A 21,269-nucleotide genomic window follows, 5' to 3' on the forward strand; every position below is an offset into this window, starting at 1 on the left:
TCTGCTCCATCAGCAGTGTCAACTCCGTTCCTGACAGAAGCCATACCATGTGCAAGGCAGCCTGGGGGACCTTCCAGGGGCCTGGCCAACTCTTTCCCTGTGGCCAGCAGCTGTGAAACACTACTCTGGCAATCAATGTATGGATGCCATGCATCAAGGGCAACACTGGCTTTTAGGTAACAGCAGAGGACTGTAGCTTTGGGTGAGTTGTGACAGATGTACATAGCACTGAAGTCACTTAATTGTAGGGACTGGCTCTGTCAGTTTGAGCACTGTCTGGCAGGTCACTGTGGCACTCTCATCTGTTACCAAGCACTGGAAAATGCAAATTCGTTTGTATAAAAACCCTTCTAGCATCTCACCATTCCTATGTTGTCATGGGTGGCTTCTAGGCTCAAGCAGGAGAGGTTATCTGAGACTCTAGCTCCACCATGCTGCACTGCCCTTTAGATATGCTTGGTGCACCCAGTGTCCAGCCTATGAACCTCCTGGCATATGAACTTCTCTGCCTTGCAGGAGACACCATTTCCAAGCCATGAAATTGCAGCTGACACAAATGCTTTTGCCAGAGGCAATTATTTTACTACAGATACTGCATCTTGACAAACGCTTCATAACTGAGAGACCAGCCAGGAATGGGCAGGAGTTATTTAATCCTTCTCACAGTGTAGCTTGAGTGCTCAGAATGGAAATCTAGTTTATTTACAAATTACTTGGGAACTTCATGTACAAAAGATATGCAGAGATTCACAGGTACACACTGGTTTAAAAGAAAAAGGGTCTGTTTGGGCATTTTGGGAGGCGGGTGGGGTACCAAAGCCTTCCATTTAGGGTCAAGTGCAGAAGATGATGAATTAAAACATTACAGATCGTGCCCTGGGGAAGGGGGTATAATTTTGACTAGGATTAATTTGGCAACAGTGACTTTTCCTTCATTTCTTTATGTACAGATTCTCAAAAAACAGAAATAATCCTAGATTCTTACAGCAACCTTCCTTCTGCTTTTACTTTCCAGTGCAAGTATCTTCCTCTGCATGGACTTGGCATGCTGCACTGAAGCATCTGATCCTGAGCCATCTGCATTCTCTGAGAGCTGCCTCCTTTGCAGATCTCTGCTGGGTAGCATGGGAGATCAGCTTGCCAAACTGGTGAAATGCAATGGTCAGATATTGAAGAATCAGATTTTTGTGCTAGGAATCCAGAGTCTGATTTCCCTTAATTTCTGCTTCTTCAAGTAAGTCCTGAAAAATACTGATCAGCTGTCACTGAAGGGTGTATGTGGGTGGGTGGGCAGTGATATGGAGGCGACCCTGGTGGACTTCAGCTACATAATGTTGCCCTGTTAACAAAAGAGTAAGTTGTGCAAAGATAACCGGCTGCTACTGTAAATCCAAGACTGCACCAAGCACAAAATACAGACCAGCTGTATCCATGTTCTACATCATATAGACGAATATGGGGAGGTGGGTTAGGTCATATGATAGCTCCTTCTCTGGAGCTTCAGCCGTGCCTGCCCTTCAAACAGAGTGAGGTAGCGAAAGCCTCCATCTGTGATCAGATCTGACCCACAGGATGCAATCATGTCATGCAAGCTTGCACTGTGATGCCATATCCACTTTGCAGGAACAGAACTGCTGTGTGCCTCAGAGCAGCCAGGGGAACTTGTTTCGCATGTGCTGCTGGCAATCTGACCTGGAGGTCATCGAGCAGGCAGTCTCCCTCCACGGATGGTATAAAGACCAACTTCTTTACTTGTATGTGCTGGGTCTCAAACATTGCATGTGTCTCAAACACTGTGTAGGGCTGCGTGTGCCTGTGGCACCGGGTTAACAATGAGAGGGGAAGGTGTAGAAGCAAGCACCACTCTCCACCCCACCCAAGCTGTGGCATGAGCGTGCCCCCCACCCCATGGAACTAGCCTGAGGAAGGACTGTCCTAAAGATCTACCAGACCATGTGTTCCTTTGGAATTGCTGCTGGAGGAGTTGCTGCCAGATGGACCATGTGTTTCTTGGGAACTGCTGTTCCCCACTGGAGTGCAGATAATTTTTCTTTTTCCCTGCTACAATTCTTTCCCTCTCTTACTTATCTTAATGTACCTTCTTTTCCCTTGGCATTGTGGTGTATCAGATCAAATCTGAAATGTGTTGTAGTTTGTTTAGTGACCTTGGCTGTGTTCGAGGTATCAGATTGGGACCTGGTTTTACAACTTGGAGAAGTTGCATCTCAGAGTGCACCTGAGTATCTGTTTTGTGATTTTTGGCTGTGTCCAAAATAAGCGCTGCATTCAAATTGTTGGTCTCTGATTTGTCGTGCAGATACCGAGAGAACCCTTTTCACCCCCCCTTTTCGACTGTGTAGGTCAAGGTGGGCCCTAACACTACTGGTGTCAGGAGCAGGGTGTAACAGGTGGCCATGCACGTACCTCTGCATGGAACCATTCAGCCTAAATCGCTCCCCAGCTCTCTGCCAAAACCTTTCTTCCAGCCTAGGGTTTCCTTTGGGTCACTTTTCCTTAAGCGGTTTTCATTAGGTTATGTTTTGCATTAAGCACGTACATTAGCCATGCACTGTGAGCCCTTCCTAAGCCCTGTGATTTCCAAATGTATTAAAATACAGCTGTGCAATATGTGTGGTACAGATGCTCAAATCAAAATATTTCTTCAGGCACTAGAGGAGGTGGTGTGCTTAGCCTTATGGGTTTGGATGATTCAAACTCATGCTGGCTTCATTTTTACGGATTTTACCTTTCCTCCCTCTCTAAAAAACTCTAATTTTATGACTTAGACTGTTTGTGTTGGGTTTTTTTTTAAGTATTTCCCTTTTCTACTTCAATATTAAAAGCAATATTTAGTCTACCATCAAGGACTGCAAACTGCACCAAGGGACTGTTCTGTCCTGGAGAAGAGAGAGATCACTTTGTACATAAAGAGGAGCGGTTGGTTTAGCCCCATGGCCCTTTCTTGCTGATGCATAAGGCCTAGAGCATTTTTCACAGTTTTTTGTTTGTTTCTAATTATTGGTTAATCCTCTTATGTGAGTAAGCAACTTGCTTCATGCAGAGGACCATAACTGGAGATCAGAATGAAAGACACACTCCACTTATTGGCATTGCACGCTGCCTACGCAAAGGAAACCTGGTGAAGTCTTCATCCATAACTAGCATATTAGAATGACACATTGTAGGTCTGCTGTTCTGATGACAGGTGATGTGCTGGGTGAGGCTTTCCTAACAAAAGCAGCTGGCTGCTGCCACAATGCACCCATAGAGCACAACTGCAGCCATGGCCAGGAACCCAGCAGTGATCCTTCTCAAGTCTGTTTCCACTAAACCCAAGAAATTAAGAGCAGGTGTTCCCACAGACAAGCCTTCCATGGTAGGACACCTAGAAACAGCCACGAGTGTAGCTGATCCATGCTGGACCTACAGTAGGAGTAATTCCAGACCTACCAGTGAGTAGGTCTACCTACTTGTAAGCCAGAAGTAATCCTGTAGCAAGGCTGCTACAAATTAGCGTTTTTATAGCTGTGCTATAAACTCCCCACTGTTGTATGAACCATATAATCATACGGGTTCAGCCAGGTGACCTTCAGGATGTGAGTGCAGCATGGTTTTATGCAGACATACCATGATACACTCTTTGTTCTCTATTTTCTTTTAGAGTTTAAATTAAGTAACTTGGATGGACAGAAACGCTCCAGCTTCTAAGTGCCAGGGAGTTTGCCTGCAGGCAGGTTCTGCTATAATTGTTTGGGGTAGGTTGTGGACGCAGCTGGAAATAACAAGGCATGCGGCTTCTGCCAAGGATTCATTGTGGCTGTGCCACAGTGTCCTGGTTTAAGCTGGGATAGGAACCATTTTTTTTCTTAGAAAGCTACATTTATAAGTAGCTGCACTTTTCAGTAGCTAAAATATTCCAAGTTCTGTGAGAATAAAGGTGATAATATCACAGAATCATGGAACCGTTTGGGTTGGAAGAGACCTTAAAGCCCATCCAGTTCCAACCCCCCTGCCACGGGCAGGAACACCTCCCACTGTATCAGGTTGCTCAAACCCTCATCCAACCTGGCCCTGAACACCTCCAGAGATGCAGCATCCACAGCTTCCCTGCACAACCTGTTTCAGTGCCTCACCACTCTCACAGGAAAACATCCTGTAAGATATTATGGTTTAGTTTTGTTGTCAGCCATGGAATGACATTCCCATGGGAATCAAGGACTTGTGCATTTTTGAAGTACCAGATACACAATCCTGGGGCAGTCAGACCTTAGAAAGCTGACCCAAGCTGACTGAGGAAGCTGTTCCATGCCATGATCACCGTGCTCCCTGCATGAGCGTGGAGGCCCTCAGAATAGCCCTTTCTGCCACTGCTGTGGTTGTGACCCCGCTGCCCACACTGCTCAATCTGGCTGCCTGATTCATTTTGTGCTTCATGTGCAACATTTTCCCACTATTTTATTTGTTGGTGTTCGTTTAAACCCATTTTCTATTTCAGCCTTTGGGCTTTCTTTTTCCTTTCCCAATTACCTTCCCCCACCCAGTGCCCCAGCAAACCCTACTGCCACCAGAATACTGCCACCAGAAGGGCTCTTTGACCATCACAAAAGCATTTAACACCCAAATACAGCTTCATAGAATCCATCCAACCTTTCTGAGCAGTGTTGAGGAGTCCAGCCTGCTCCCTGCAGCACATGGCATGGCTGTCCTGCCATAACCACATCTAAGGAATAGAAGGAAAAAAAAGAAAGCAGGAGAAGTCACCCCAAAACTTGGGGAAGCAAATGATGCCCAATACCCATTTGATCTGACATGTTTCTGAAGGCAGCAGAGGGCTCCTCTCTCAGCTCCATCTGTCTCTCTTACCAAGGAGGAGGGACACAGACTCCTGGAGGAACCTGTGAGTGTTTCTACAAGAACAGAGGAAGGGCAGGTAGCTGCCTTGGATAGAAAGCAGGATTTAAGAGGAAAAATAATCCTGCTTGCTTCATTCATAACCATTTCTACCCAAGAAGAATTTGGCAAGGACATAATGTGGAAACCACTATGACCCACTTATCTTATGAGATAAAAATGAAGACTTGAGAGGCAAGAACAGGGGGGTGACGAGGTTATTGGTGCTGCCCAGCAGGATGTCCGTTAGCCTTTCCGGACAAAGCTCAAACTCTTTGGCATTACATAACTCATTCAGAGATGATGCTGCTCTCAAACTTGTCACAGAGCCCAGTCCCTTTGGACTGGCTCTTGGAGCATCTGTGGCAGCCCTGTCCTGCTAATCCATGCCTGCCTCTTCTCCTGGCTCTCACACAGCAGAAAGTACACCCCAAAAAACTCAGTCACGTGCCAGGAAAAATCACAGCAGCCTGAATGATTCCCGCAGCGCTGAGATCATTTCACTTGTGAGAGCGAAAGCCACAAAACCGAAGCGAGGGCCAGGGCTGCATGGCCCAGGGCAGCAGAGGGACAAGTGCACCGACAGCCACTGCGATTCCACAGCATTCACTGCGACACCCGCAGAGCTCAGCGCCCACGGCTCCTTCTCTGCTCTGATAATCACACCTCGAAACGATGCCTTGCGCAGCGCCCCGTTCCCACCACACATCCCACCACACACCAACATCCGAGGCGGGCAGGGCTGTCGAGCAGAATCTTTGTGCCCAGTTCGTCTCACTCGTTTTATTTCACCCACCGGTCCCTGGGAGCAGCAGAACGGTGGGAAAAGCCATGCCTGGTGCACCAGAACAGAAACCAGGAGCTGCCTTAGAATTCGCACCCCGCAGAGCCAAGTTCCCGGGGTTCTGCGTGCGGGGGGAGAGTTCCCACAGCCCCTGGCACTCGTTCCCTGCACGGGGAGCACGGAGACAGGCGCACACGTGCCTGTTCCACGCTGGGAGCCTAAGAGCTAGGGGAGAGCGGCGCGGCACCAGCAGCGCGGGTGTCAGATGGGAAAGAGCGCGCGCTTCATCACGCGGGTACGCGCAGAGCACCCCAAGGCATCACAGAACAAGGGGAGGCGGCGGGGAAGCCGCCACCCAGCCTGGGCGCACCGAGCGGGGTGCGCAGAGGAGGCATCAGCGCGCGGAGGCGGGCACCGCCGCCATGCGCGCTGCCCGGCGGGGCAAGGGCAGGCCCCCGGGACATGCTGCGGCCATGAGGGGTGGCGGGGATGCCGGCGGCTGGTGCCGCCACCTGTAGACTCCCTGCGAGGACACCGGGGGTCGGAGCGGCGGAGCGCTGGAGGGTGGGGCCAGCACAGGGACGGGGCTAAGAGCGGGGGCGGGGCGAACCGCTGGAGCTGGGTCAACAGGCGGTCGGCGATGCGCGAGGGGGAGGAGTCAGCAGGCAGTGGGCGTGGCTGTGTGCGAGAGGCGGGACCAGTAGTCGAATGGCGGGGCCATCAGCCGATGGGCGGGGCGAAGCTCGACGAGGCGGGACCAAAAGGCCGTGAGCGGGGCGAAGAGCGGTGTTAGCAGGCGGTGGGCGGGGTGATGCGCGAGGGGCGTGGCCAGCAGGAGATGGGCCGGGCGAAGTGCAGGGCCAGCGGGCGGTGTGCGATGAGCGAGTGGGCGGAGTCAGCACGCGGTGGGCAGGGCAAGGCCCGAAGGGGCGGAGGGAGATGTGAGGGCGTGGTCATAGCGCGGTGGGAGGGGCGAAACGTGAGGAGGCGGGGGTCAGCAGGCAATGGGCGGGACGAAATCTTAGGGGGCGTGGCCACAACAGGAGGGCGTGGCCGCCGGCCTGGCCGATCTGTTCTGCGAGCGGCGCACGCGCAGAGCGCTCTCTCCTGCCTTTCCTCCCTCACTTTCTCCCTCCCCAGCCCCTTGCGCCGCGCCGCGCATGCGCGCCGCGGGGCAGGGAGTGGCGGCGCGTGCGCAGGGGCGGTGGGTGCGCGCCATGTTGCCGGTGCGGGGCGGGGGGCGGTGCTGAGGCGGGAGCTGCTGGGGGTCCGCTTTGCTCCCCTCGCCTCCCCCCCAGGGGCCGCGGCCGTGACGCCTTCCTCTTCCCGCTCTTCCCGGGCACCATGAGCAGCGGCGGCGGGCGAGTGTGCGACCTCTCCCGACGAAACCCCCAGGAGGACTTCGAGCTCATCCAGCGCATCGGCAGCGGCACCTACGGCGACGTCTACAAGGTGCGGGCGGCGCTTCCCACACGCGACCCTGACACGAGGGAACCCCGATGCCCCGTGCCGCGGGGCATGGGGCGTCGGAGCTCCCTCACGTCGGGGCTGTTCGCCGCCCCTGAAGGTGCCCGGGGTCGGAGCAGCGTCCTCAGGGCCGGTCCCGACCGCCCTCGTGGTGACCCAGCGGGACAGTTCGGTTCTCTGGGGTTTATGGTGTGCTTTGCTGTTCTGCTTCACTCCGCTGAGGTTTGCCTGTGTGGCAAATATCACTTTAAGGAGAGCTTTCCAAGTCTTTCCTAGTCTGTTTTTTTCATCACAGGAGTTGTGTGTATTGGATTGATAGGCAGGACGTTTGTTGTGTCCATAGGGAAGCGTTTAGAGCCATTCCGCGGTTTGAGGTGGACAAAGCTGGCACTGACCCTGCCTTTGACACTAGGTGAATGTGCCCAGAATGAAACTTTCGTTGGGTTACGGTGATTTTGGTTTAAACTCTGCTTGCTTCAATGTTACAGAAGCTTTGGGACCTAAATCCTCTTGTTACTGCGCTCTTAGTGTGCTAATTCCCTACTTTGTTTAATTGAAAGGGAGTTTTGTGTTGCTTTCTCCACCTTGCTAGCTTTCTCTGACTATTTGTGAACTATGCCAGTGTTTTAATTATTCAAGTCCACTTGCCTTATGCGCTGGATTCTTTTGTTTTTTTTGTGAACTTGATGTGTTCAGCTGTGTTCCTGTTGTGTTTTTTAACTGGCATATTGGCTAATACCTTATCAATCAGATATTTTTCAGTGCTCTGTACATGATTTTGATGGATGTGAATTAGTCAAGTCACCCATGTTCTTGGTTTAATTCTAAGGACACTACCTCCAGTCCTAGTGTGAATATTTACATTTGTAATACCACCCTGCATCTGAAATGGGTTATGTTTCACTGGATTTGTCAACGTTTTCATGCTTAGGTTGCAGTAGCCTTCAGTTCTGTCCTCTTTGAGTGACCAGTGTTTGGCACTACTTGTGACTTTTTATTGTTTGAGGCACAAAAATTCTTCCCTCCCTCAGAGTGGATTTGTTTATGTTTACAGTCTGTCTGTGGCAGTTGAAAAGGAAGGTGGTATATCAGGACTGGGAAACACTAGGCTGGTATTATAATTATGTATTTCTTCTGGATTGAGTGAGAGGTAAGTGCTTTCTAATGAGGTTGTGGACAGTTTTTGGAAAAAGAGATGTGCTTTTCTCCTGGATGGATTATTGCCTGTTTCATTTTGGGGTAAGGTCTTGCCCAGGGTGCCTTCAAAGTGGGGTATGAAAGTAGCCAAAAATAATAATGAAAGTGTCATCCACACATGAACCTACTAGGGCTTTACTTTATACTGGTGAGGGGTTTCATAAAGCCTCTTTAATTTGCTGCATCCTGTCGTTGGTAGGTGAACTTTGTGGTTGATGAAATAATTGTGTGGAGTTGAGATTAGCCGTGTGACAGTGGTGCTTATTGGTGGTGGGATTTCAGCAGCGTGGATTCAAGAGCTGGATGTACTCTAGCAGCTTCAAATTAATTGTTGTAAATTGTGGGTTTTGCCTCCCCCACAGCAGGGAGAGCCATGTTTCTCATGGTAGTGGGTAGGGATTATTGCCCTAATAAGATGCCAATCTTGTTATGTTGACATTCTTGCTAAATGCTGACCTTTCTGTAACCTGCTTTCCTGGCAAATTGTTGAGGAGCTGAAAGCAGAGCAAACTGGCATCTACTTCCTTGTTCTGTTTTAAGTGAACTGAGCTACCACTGGTCTTGGGTTCAATGTGTGATTTGTTTAAAAAATGAATTATATATCAAAAAAGAAAAAGGCAGAGTCTCTAATCTTAAGCTCTTAAAATTTGAAGTAATAGCCTGTGGTGCAGATTGAACTTATATGAAACTCGAACGGGGTGAGGATGTGAGTCAGATTGATACACAGGATCATTTAGGTTGAAAAAGACCTTTAAGATCATCCAGTCCAATCCTGCACACTACATTTATTTCCAGACTTCATTTCTGGCTATTTTTTTATAGTCTTGGGGCCTTTTTTCCCCCTCCTCCGTGGTTCCACAGCCAGCTCTCAAGCTGCCACGTTAAGAACCAATACCTTGCAGTGTTTGGTGAGTCTCGTGGTCAGTCAATAAAAGGTGTGAGCTTTTAAGCTCCTACAGTGACCTAATTGAGACTGTTAGCAGCTTAAAAGGTGGACACACCTATCTGCATCGGTAAATTCTGTAATTCTTGCCTTTTTAGATTTGAAAGTGAATGGGGGGGGGAGCAAAAGCAGGACTGACCTCACCTTCTGTGTAGGAGTTAAAGTGGGAATGGCATTCAATGCAGGGGTGGTCTAGCACTGTACAGCTCCGGGTACTAAAACTCCTGGGGAGAGGAGAGGCTGCATCCTTTAGGAGCTGCTACTTTCATTCTGGGGAGCTTTGGTGCCCTCCTCCCATAGGTGGGTGCAGGGGCATGGAAGATTTTGAAAGTATGGGGCACATGACTTCTTGCTTTTCAGTTAGTAATCAAATGCAACACTTCTAGAAGGCAAGTCATTATCATAATTTGTGTTGTTTCTTGATGGCTTTAAAAAAATTAGCTTCCTTCATTGCTCAGTGGAGCATCTGCTTCAGTACGACAGATGCCTGTACAAAACGTAGGTTAGCTGCTGAGTAATTGATGCTGAAGCTGGTCGCAGGGCTGCTGTGTATCCGAGGAGAATGCTGTCAAACTCCTTTGTTGCTGGCTTGCTTTCTTTGCACCCTTGCAGCAAGGAGAGTATGCTGTCGCTGTTGGAGAGTAAGGACCAGGGGGCGTGTAGGGAAAAGAGCAGGAAGCGTTGCATGGCTCTTCTGTGAGTCTTGGAAGCAGTCACATATGCTGCAGGGTACAGCCCTTGACACTGTCTGTGCCCTGCTTGTCTGCTGTGAGCTGTGTGTGTTACAGCTGCTTTGCAGTTGGTATCTCAGTGGTCAGCTTGTTTATAGATTTTAACACCAAAGTGCAGCACTCTCAAGGACTTGCACAATTTTGGGATGTTGTGTGGCAGCACAGGGTTTCTTGAGCATCCTTAAAGCTTCAGATCTCGGTACAAGTTAGCTGCCTACTGGGCTTTTTTTGAGATGGCTTGCTTTGTTGCTAGAAAATAAAATCCAGCATGAGAAGTTTTGTTGCAACAGTGCTTCTTATAGACATGCTGGAGAAGAGTGATCTAGCTGCAGAATTCTTGCCATTTGGTTCGCTGTCATTAAGCACAGATGTGGATTATTTTAAATGACTGTGTTGGATCTAACAGAACAGAATGCTTATCTAATGAAAATACATGATCTAAGCCAAGTGAAAAATAAATGTGGTGTATTTAGGAAAAGAAATTTTAACTTCGCATGAAACAGATGTTTGAGATGTTTTAATGGATTGGCCCCTCATGAGTTTGCATTTTCTTTAGAAAAAAACCCCAACGAGTTGTTTTAGACCCGTGTGTATCTCAGTTGCTCTTTGATCCAGTGTTGTCAGAGAATGTCAAGCTGAGATTGCTGTGTTCTGCTCTCCAGATATTCTGTTATTTTTCCTTTTTTTTTTTGTAGGCTCGAAATGTCAACACGGGTGAGCTAGCAGCCATTAAAGTAATAAAACTAGAACCAGGTAAGTGTTTCTTAACTGAAATAGGCCATGGAAATGAAATAAGTTCATGTTTACAATACAGTTGTAGATAATTGATAGAGTCAGTGTATGGAAAAATGGGATAATTATTGCAGTTTAGGATAGGACAAAATGCACTGTTCTAAAAACCAAGCATGGCAAGCAAGATATGAGAGGAAAAGCTGTGACTGGACATCAGTTAAAGGAAAGCTGATTAAACTGTCAGTGAGAGTTGGGGTTTTTTTTTGTCTTAAGTACTATGTTTTCAACCTATGCAACACAAAACTCTGTATAGAACAAAAGAAACAAGGAAGATGACAAGACAGAGAACTTTCCGCGAGAAAGCATAGAGGGGCGTACGAAAAGAAAGAAGGGTGAAATAATAAGTGAGCATTAGTATCTGGGAACTGAGTACATTTCCTGAAATTCTGTTGGAGGCTCTTAATAAGACTGTTGTGTCCTAGATGCTTGACCAGTGTTTATGTTGTGATGTCATGAAGTACATTTGCCCTACTGTTCAGTTATCAGCCTGCAAGTGCTGTTCTATTAATATGGCTAGATTTATGAACTACAGTACAGTAATCTGGGCAGTAAAATGTCCAGACGTTTTGTTTAACTCATACCTGTTGGTGTTCCCTTTCAAGATTGAATGTTGAGGGGGGGAAATGTTTTACCTGTTACCTGATTTGATCCTTAAGGTCTGGGTAGGCAAGAAGAGAAAGAAGTTGCTACTCCTTTTTTTTTTTTCTCTTACAGTTCTGGAAGTGATTACACTGTTGTGTTTATATAATGTATGGATATTTTTAAAAAGACAGGGCAGTATGTTACCATGTAGTTAAAAAGTGTATGTTCCTCACAGTACTTTTATTCATATTGATACAATGGGTCTCAGGTTATCTTGTCTAGTTCTGTAGCTTTGGCTTTTTATGTCAGTTCCCATTGCTGGAGTATTTGGCTGTACATGACGTGGGTTACCAGTCCAACTAAGATGAGCAGCCATTTTGTGTCTCCCTGTGGAGCTGTAAAGATAAACAGGGAAGGAGATTTGCATGGTGGGAAAAGAACCATAGGATTCAGCAGACTCAGATGATGTCAGTCTTTAAAATAGGTAGTGATTTAGTAGAACTTAGAGAATTGTGGCTGTTTGCATACTCTGAGCTGTGGACAGAGCCTGAGGATGTGCTGCCACTGAGGTAGCTTGTCCTCATGCTCTGCTGATGGGGATAACAACTGGCATCTTACAGCTGAGTAATTTTTGGCAGCCTGATACTTGAGTGGTGCACAGAGAATGCAGTCTAAGTACCCTCTGCTCGGCAAACTCAGTTTTTGTCTGTATTTGTCGCTTTCAGTTGTGGTAAAGGTTTTGACTCACAGCTTCTGACAGACTGTGTTCACGTTCCAGAGGTGTGGCACTGGCTTTCTTTGCAAGTTTTGCAGATTAAGGGAGAGCGTGAAGGCTAAGGGTTAGTAGTGTTTAGGCACTTACACTAGAGCTTGTGGGATTTTAATGTTTTGGATACAATGAAAACACTGGTCCAATACTGGAGGAATGGTGTCCTTTCAGGCACACCTGTCCCTATGTGGAAATAACTTCTTGTTTGCTCTTCAGTGTTTGCATGTTTATAAAGATCTAGCCAGGATACAGCAAGCCACAGCAATACACCAAAAACTGCACACAGTGTGCTGTGATTTGAACTTCTGCAGTTTGTGGTTTTAATTTTGCTTTCAGTTAAATAAAGTACGTCTGAATATTTGGTTTCTGGTTAAAAAGAACCAATGGATAGGTCAGTGGTATGTTGATGCATTGGGGGATACTTAAAACTTATTTTCTTAGGTAGTAGCTTGGCCAGCTTTTTTGGAATTTGTTGTGTTACATTTGAAATTTATAAACAGGCATATTTGAGAACTGATTTGATGTTTCAATGATTGATAAATATGTGCTTAGTGTCTGCGTTCAACTTTTTAGATAGTAGCTTTGGTTTCCAGCTTAAAAACTCTTTTGAGTTATGCTGAAGTGTGGTACAGCAGTACACTAATAGGAGGATTTTGACATACTTTGGATTTTCCTGTTTTTTCAACTTGCTTATAGAGTCTCTTAAGTTATTCATGAACCTGAATAATTATTTTAGGCCTTCAGATTTTACCTGTGAAGTTCTTGAAAATATGAGAATGAGTTGTGTTTTTGTGAACTGTGTGTAACTAAAGAAACTTCAGAAGAACTTCTTTGAAAATAACATGGCGAACTAGCTATAATTTGCCCTTATGACATAAGAAATATCAGAGGAGCAGCAGTGTAAGATACTGAACAGTAAAAAAAGCATTTGGCATATATTTCTTAAAAATACATTAACTGAAAAGACCGTCAAACATGTTATTAATAATCTCTTACATCTTGATGTCTTTCTTGCCTTCCTGCTTTAACCCACCTACAAAATCCCTGCAGAACACCCTCAAAACTAAGAAGTCTAGTTTTTCAAATTCATGCATGTTTTCCTCAGCAAACTTTTTATAGAAAGACAGGGACAACCAAGGTACAAAATATTATAGTAAGACTCTGGTAAATGCCATTTCTGTGCCAGTGTTTTCTCTGGATGTAAATTATGCACAGTCCGCAAATTTTTGTGCTTACTGAGTTTACTGAGAAGCTGCAGCAGTGACGTACTATTGAATGTGGTTTTGTTCAGGAGGATGATCTCATGGGTGTTGGACATGTGGCCAGAAGAGCAAAGTTTTGTCAGATTTTTAAGGACCTGGGCTAGTGGCAGGGCATGTGCAGGTGGACACAGCAGGGTGCTGGGGAAAGACCTCAGAAAGAGCTATGGCCAGTATCATAAGAGCTGTTATATAGCAGATGTGTGCTCCCTCCTGCTTAGAATAAAGCTTAAGAATATAGTTACTTATTGCTAAGCCCTTGCCAATAAATATTGATTTACAGCTGCTCTGTAAAGCAGAAGATAATGAGTTTTAATTACTCAATGTTTATTTTATAAACATGTACCAAAAATGTAGTGGCGATGTGAGTATCAACCAGGCCAATGAAAATATTCATTCTGCGTTTCAGGAGAAGATTTTGCTGTTGTGCAGCAGGAAATCATTATGATGAAAGACTGTAAACATCCGAACATTGTTGCTTATTTTGGCAGCTATCTCAGGTACAGTTTGTTTCTTTTGTTTTGGCAAAATGTAATTTACCAAATAAGCATTATCCACTTGTATATTATTTTTCTCATTTGCTTTAAAATCTGTTCTGTTTCTTGCACTTTCTCTCTATTCTTAGCAGAATCTTTCAGTGACCATGTAGTCATATTTCCTTTGAAATAGGTTGTGTTTAGAAGATTTAATTTAATATGTAAATGGAAAATTAAGCAGGAATATGACAAGTATGAAGAGTCTGAGCATATAGTATCTGTTAAATCTGTTTCAGTAAAATGTCTCCTAAATATGTAAAACTTTGGTAAGTATAAATATTGCCTAATACAGATAGAGTTCTCAGAAATATTCTGACTTAACTGGTATGGGCATGTAAAACTGTCTTGAGAGCTCAAAATTGAATCTTAATGGGGAAATACAGGTGAAGAAAATTGCTGTTTTTTTCCCTTGCTTAAGAATAGCGAGGCTGCTGCAAGAACAATTTCATATGGAAATACCTAAGCGTGTGACACGTCTCACGTGAAATGCTCAGTGTTCACAAGAAAAGTCTATCAAGTCAATAATATGGCATTTAAAAAGCCCACTGGTGATTTGCGGTTTGGATTTGTTTTGAAGTCTAATCATGATTTTTATTTTAGCTCTTTTATCTATGTTTTTTTTCTCTTGAGCTGCAAAGTTGTTTAGGATACTTAAGGTAGCGTATAGAAGTTGTTCTGGCTCATTCTTTTGTGTAATTCCTTTTGTAAGGTATGATACTTTCTTGTTAGAAGTGAAGTAAAGTAGTGCATATGAAGTCTCAGTATTGAGAAAATTGATGACTAGTTTCTAAGAATGTTTGCTATTGTAATTCTCTTTAATGCAGCCTGACAAACGTTGTGTCCTAGATATAGCAATTGGTTGATATTTAAAGACTAGGCGTTTCAGTGCTTAGTTTTGTGAATGTAACGTTGTCAAAATTTTAGGCTTATTAAGCTATGTAATAAAAAGCTTTTAAAACGCTCTGAAAAGTCGTGATGCTCTTTATGGCAAAAGCTTCTCCTCCCTTTTGGGTATTCACATATCTTCTGCCTGTGTGGAGACAACAGAGGTCGGTTGTGACAGCTCTGCATGTTGTGAAGCTTTCTAGACCCTGTTCATAATGGGAAGGTGCCAAGTTGAGTCACTCATACGTGTACCAGACTTCAACTGTAGCTGAAATTCTCCATGGTGGCTGTCTGCTGCAGCCACAAGCTTTTCAGCAATATTGGCTGAGTGCTTTTGTTTTGGGGTGGGGAAAATATAGGTGATATTTTCACACGAAAAATCTTGATACGTGAAAACCTTTCAACAAAAAAAAATTGTCATCTTTGAAGGAAGAATATGTGATGGAATTTGGCGCTTGTGTTTGGAGGGCATCTTTTCCTCTTAAAGATCCTTTCAAATTAGACAAGTTATCTTCTGAAATATTGCATTTCTTTTGCTTTCATTATAGGTCAGCTGGAGCTTGGGAGATCCCAGTTACTGTTTCTTTTCTAGCCAGCAGCAACTGATTTGGTGCATGTTTGCAGTGCTACAGAAGAGCTAATATGCTCCCTGGCTTGCTTGACTGGTGTTTAATACTCCTTGGTTTGCTGTGGGGTGAGCTGGGACAGGATGTTGAAATGGCAAGTGTGGAGCGCTTTGTGGTGCTTTTAGTGACGTTGATGCTGTTGCGTAGTTGGAGCAAACTGAAATTGGCTGAGTGTGCCAGAACTTGAAGGCAGTGTTGAGGGAGAGAGAAAGTCCTGGCGATAAACACTAGAGGAGGAGGGGTCTCATGCAGAAGTTCAGCTGACTAATGTTGTCCTGAGGAGTTTCTTCTCCTTTCCGCTTGTACTCAGTATCCTGACTAGCCCTGGCCACTTACTGAAACTGTGTTTTATCACTAGTGGAGTTTGTTGCATCTTACTCAGTAGGAGTGTTTTGTTAGCTTTTGTCTGAGTAAAAGTATCGCAAGCTGACTGACGTGATTCAAGTCAATAGAATCGGTGTTTTGAATTGTTTGCATTGTAGTCATTTTAAAGGTCGGTAGTGGAAAAGCTGGTTGTGTTAGCACTTCACAGACATAGTTTAATATAGAACGTGAAGGAAGTTTACAAGAGCAAATGTATTAATATTTTCAGAGTAAGGCTAAGTGGGAACACACTCCAAGTATGAGAATGAAGAGGAAAGCAAGCCATTGACTAGCCCATTAGGTGAACATTATCTACGTGTTACACTGAGTGAGGCTGGGAGTGTGCAATTATGTACTGCTTGCATTATCAAGTATGTGTGCAGGAGGGGATCAAAGTTTGAAGATAAAATCAACCAGGCGTGTGTTCTGGCATCTTGTATCTTGAAGGATGCTTGTCTTGGCAGCCCAAATGCTTTTTTAACACTGCCGAGCTGGTCTGTGAGCAACTTTATGTGAAAGTTGGTGCAGGTGTGCATACAGAAAGAGTGTGTGTGTGGGTATGTAGGGACTTGGTATTCCAAACTAGGAGTGTTTGCACTTCACTTTTAAAGTTTAAAGTTAATTTGAAGGTTAACCTAAATAGCTTGCTACTTCCATTCTGCGTGCTAGTGGCAGGCTTTTTCTTGTGAAAGGTCAATTCTTAATACTGCCACACACTGTGGTTAAGTACTGTTAATTTTTTTTGCGTATTTATAGCGTTACTGGACAGTAGCTTGCAGGTTGTCACGTGGTTATGTTGGTAAGGAATCATGTGATCTCCTAAAGGCGGTATTTGGAAGCTCCATCTTATAGTGGTTAAGCTTCTTAAATGGATGTTGCACGTGCTGAAAGTTGTGTGGCTGGGACCACATAGTGTCCCACCCTCCTATCACACTTCCTTAATATTCCTTCCAGCCTCAAAGCTTGCCTTTTTTGGGGGGGGTGAAGAGAGCACCTTTTGTACTTTAAGATGCCCTCCACTGCATGTGGTTACTTTATTTGTACCTGTGCAGAACTGGGAAGGAAGTTATGTTGATGTTTTTCTTTGTGTAACATTGTCTGATGTGCTCCATAGACCTGAAAGTCATTGTTATAAACCTTTTCAGAAGACAAATTTAGAAGGAAGAAGTGAGTGAGGAGTGGCAGAGGAGAGGGCTGGGTCTCTGCAGTGCTGTTTGAAGTTATCCTGAGCAGTTGTTTCTAGCATATGAACTTCTGACCAGAATCTGACTGTCCCATTTGTGTTTTTTTCTGGAGGTGAACTTATTTGCATCGTAGAAGCACTAATAAATGTATCTGGTTGTCTTACCAGCTGCTTCTTTTAACTAGTCACAGTGAGAACAGATTGCATAGTATAGCTAATAAGAAGCTGCTTCTGATGAATTTTTAAGGTTTCATGTGAAAACAGACTCTGAACAAATAAAATTGTTGCATTCAGCTTTTTGAAAAATTTTTAGATTGAAGTGTTGTCTCTTCTCATGACGCTCTGTTCAGGCTGGGAGTGCTTTTTCTTCTCAAGGTATCCATATATCTGTATAGACCCAGCATTAAGTTCTGGCACCCTCTTGGTCCCCTCCCCTTTCTCTGGCCAGGGCAATTGAATGGCTGGTTTTGAGGCCTCTCACTGTCTGATCTTTTGTTTTCCAAGTATCTTTCAGTGCTGAAGAACAACAGGAAAAATAACATCACCTTATACTGAGCACTGATTAGCATATTGTTCCCCATGGTGTTCCCCTTTTTAGTATGGATTTTTTAGACAGTGAAATTTCTGCCTTGCTGTTAGCCTAGGTGTTGAGTTGCAGACATGAAGTGGTATTGTTGATCCTTTCTGTTTTGTTTGCTGTGCTTGCCGTATGCTCTGCTACACAGAAAACTGTATGTAGTTACTGTTGAGTGTATGGATCTGTGCCTGTCTTGGAGCACTTGGGCACAGTGATAAAAGGCTAGGTAGTAAATGGAAATGCAAACTCCTCTTTTGATCCTCTTTGTTTTCCCTGTTCTCTGTAGGGCTTTTCCAGTAAGCAAAAGTGTGAATTTACAGCATGCATCTACTTCAGGTCAGGTGCTTTGCTGCTGTCCCAAAGCTGCTGGGGTTGGCCTGGCTTTTTCCTGCTTCCACATTGCTGCTGCTGTCGGCATCAAACAGAATGCAACTGTGTGGAAAAGAGTGGCTTTTATGAGCCCAGTGCCTCGAAAAGTGTTGCTCTCTGCATTCTGCATCGTTGTGGGGAGTAAACAGATGTCTTTCTCTTTAGTGCTTCTTTCTCACTTTGGTTCCCCTGCTGCCATTGCTAATTTGGTTTTCTTTCACACATCGTCGTGTTGCTTCAGTGTTGGACACTGATCAGTTATTTTACTGGAAAGCCTTCATGTTATTTCAAACGGCCCTTTAATTGACCTCTAGATGCCAGGGACTTCTGTTGCTTAAACCTCGATAATGCTTGAACAATGCCTTTCCCACCACTGGAGGAAGTAGCCAGGGCATATTTTCGAAGGTCACACGGGCTATGGACATAAAAGGGGAGGGGATCCAAGAGGGGCTGTTCTTCATTGGAACAGACGCTATTCTAGCTGTTACCTCGTGGTGAGAAATACTTTGCAGCACAGGGGATAAGCTCAGCACTTACGCCATTGCCTTGCGAAGCACTTCCACAAAAGTTGATGTTGCTCACAGGAGCGTTTCAGCTATTCTCACAGAGCCTTATGAATGCCAGATACCCTAGACTAGGGGTTGTGGGCAAGCTGCAGTACAATAATCAGTTGTGCCTTTGGTTGTCCTGTGTCCCAGTCTGCGCTGTGGTGGTTCTATGTGGTTTTTCTTTCCTGTATGCTTTGATGGCCAGGAATAACTAGTCAAGTCCCTTTTTTGGTCTTCAAAGCGCTTTTCTGTGGCCACGTGTGGTACACCTGTCTTGCCAGTGAAAATCACTAAGTGAAAATAGAATTTAGTGTCTATAATAGAGGATACTTTTGAGTCTGTCAGCCCATTGTCTGTTCTTGGAAAGCATTTTTACAGAGGTATAGTGAGTCAACCTCAATTTATTCCCTTACTAAGAGGAATCTAAAGAACTTATCACCTCTGCCACCAAAAAGATCCATATGTATCTTTGAGGGGAAAGACTTCATCTGAGAAGGCGCTTACCCACAGCGTGGGCTCCAGTCTGCTTAGCTTTGACTAAAGCACTGGAGTTTCACTCCATTTGTTGTGAAAGAAACTGAGTTGAGGGTAGGACTTTTTGTTTTGGATATGTTTCTTTTGTTTGTTTGCATTAATTCCTCTGCTCTGAAAAAAGTGGAGAAGTGAAAATGAGGAAGAAATGAGAACCCACATCTGTTTTCTCTCTACTCTCAGTAAAAAGATATTTATTTTCATAGTAGATCTTGAACAAAAATGTGTGCACGTTTCACTAATACTGTTTCTGTTACTCCAGTAAACCCTGGAATATTTTGGATATTTCTTTAGTTATTATTTTGACAGTGAAGTATCACTTAAAGATTAAATAATATTCATTATTTGACCTTTTGCTTATTATGTTGTACTTTATAATGTTTCAGTCCTCTGACTTATCTTTTATAGGTGGTGTTTTCAAATCTGACATCTAATGAATTGTTTTATTCACTTTTTAGACGAGATAAGCTATGGATTTGCATGGAGTTTTGTGGAGGTGGCTCTCTACAGGATATTTATCATGGTGGGTGAAAACTGTAATTGTGTAAAATCTAAGTAAAGCTTATTTTCGAAAATGGACGTGATTACCATGTTTTGGAATCAGAGAGGAGAAATCCTAAATTTAGTATCCATAATAATCCATTGAAGGTCAATTTTACGTTATGTAACATAATTGGTTGAGTTTGGGTTTTTTTAAACAAAATTAGCTGTGGGGGGTGTTGTGAGCAGCAGAAATTATTTCCTTCCTTCAGTAGCTCATGTACCCGTTGATACTTTTCAAAGCCTGTAATATTAGAAAATATTGTGCTATCTTACTTCATAGCCATTTTCTTTCTGAGCTTTTGAACTTTGCTTTAGTATAATCTATACCACTGCCTACCTAGATAAGTGGATTGCTTAGCACAGATGCTCTTGTCCTTTTGTAAACAATGATCTTTCCTATGTTTGTATGGCTGTAGTGCCACAATGTTGTGTGTCTTTTTGTGCTGGCTACATGGCATGTGAATAGCAAAGGTGGCCTATGTATTTGCTTTAGGTTTAGGTGCAGTGAGTGGTCAAACAAACAAGGCATGTGTGCATGAATCCGTCAGATAAAGAGAGGGTCAGTAAATTGCTGACTTTCAGGAGTCAAAATCAGTTTTGAGGGATTTTATTGCCCTGGAATTAAGGCTTGCATAGGAAAGAAGTATGCTGTAAGTGAGTAATGGCTCTGCGGTTCTAGGGTGATTTTTTTTTTTTTTTTCTCCAGACAGGTAATCTGTCCATGTTCTAAATTGTTAAGATTTTACATGTTAGGATCTTCACATCTCTTGTGTGTAAACAGCTTGTATACCTTTTTATATTTAACTTGAGTGCAATTAAAGCAAGGCACTGATTCACGAATTTACCCCATGCTTATGGCGTAATCTTTTGAGCCTGGTTGATCCTTTACATCTTTGCTAGTGATAAAAGCATTGTGTCTAATAGGCTTTGTTATGGGGAACACCTGTAGAGTAGGAGATGAGCTCATGCTGCATAAATGCCTGAACAGACGTCATACAGGAGTGATTTCCTGCTGCAGCTTTTTTTTGGCTTCTCCGCTGGTAGTTAAGAGTGGAAGGTTTTTTCTGAACTTAATTACATTGCAAAGGGTCTTATTCCAGTTGAGCTATAGGCCTTTGTAATTTTAAGTAATTTAAGTTAATCAAAATTAAATTTCTCAAAATAAACATACATGCTAATATATTTTATGTGAGTTTGGAGCTTTTCTTTCGGAGAGTGAAAGATGGATCTAGATCTGTTTTGGAGACATATATACCCACACACATATATTGCATGATACTAATTTATATTGTGATTGTGGGGTTTGTAGAAGCTGAGCGGTTAGATACTTAAGTCTTGCTTCGTTTTTAGCTCTCTACTCCTTATATTTCCTTTGAGAAACTGCATCTAATTTTGTTCTTTGTGTTCTCTGTGAAACCTGAGATATTTGCAGTGAGGACTCCATTCCCTTAATTTCAGGATCAAAGTCCAGTGACTGGGGACAAATCACAGGCCGTTACTTGCTTGCTGTTCGATGTTTAGTTTGTGTGTTTGTTCAAAATATAATTGTTTTCCTGTAAGAGACTTAAGTGAAGTAGGACCCCGGAGGGAGAAGATAATTCCTCCTTCCCTTGGGAAGTTGCCGAGCCTGCTCAGAGAGAGAGTTTAAGAAGGTGTATGGTGTGGCAGGCCCAGGAGCAACAGTGCGGGTTGCA

At 44.2% G+C, this 21,269-nt stretch overlaps 1 protein-coding gene across 7 annotated transcripts in view; it reads left to right on the top strand.

The window, feature by feature from the left end:
• The first annotated feature begins 6,858 nt into the window (after window positions 1–6,858).
• Window positions 6,859–21,269, top strand: part of MAP4K3 (mitogen-activated protein kinase kinase kinase kinase 3) — a 76,951-nt gene continuing 62,540 nt past the window's right edge. For 3 of the 7 annotated variants that reach the window (XM_054060906.1, XM_054060907.1, XM_054060908.1), the window contains exons 1-4: window positions 6,860–7,126; window positions 10,708–10,765; window positions 13,824–13,914; window positions 19,491–19,555. In XM_054060906.1, the coding sequence (XP_053916881.1) occupies window positions 7,019–7,126; window positions 10,708–10,765; window positions 13,824–13,914; window positions 19,491–19,555 (322 nt within the window). In that variant the 5' untranslated portion in view covers window positions 6,860–7,018. Of the gene's footprint in view, window positions 7,127–10,707; window positions 10,766–13,823; window positions 13,915–19,490; window positions 19,556–21,269 lie in introns of all 7 variants that reach the window. The other 4 variants (XM_054060905.1, XM_054060909.1, XM_054060911.1 and 1 more) reach the window with 2 other exon arrangements.

Source organism: Cuculus canorus, chromosome 3 (genome assembly GCF_017976375.1).
Source record: "Cuculus canorus isolate bCucCan1 chromosome 3, bCucCan1.pri, whole genome shotgun sequence".
NCBI lineage: Eukaryota > Metazoa > Chordata > Aves > Cuculiformes > Cuculidae > Cuculus > Cuculus canorus.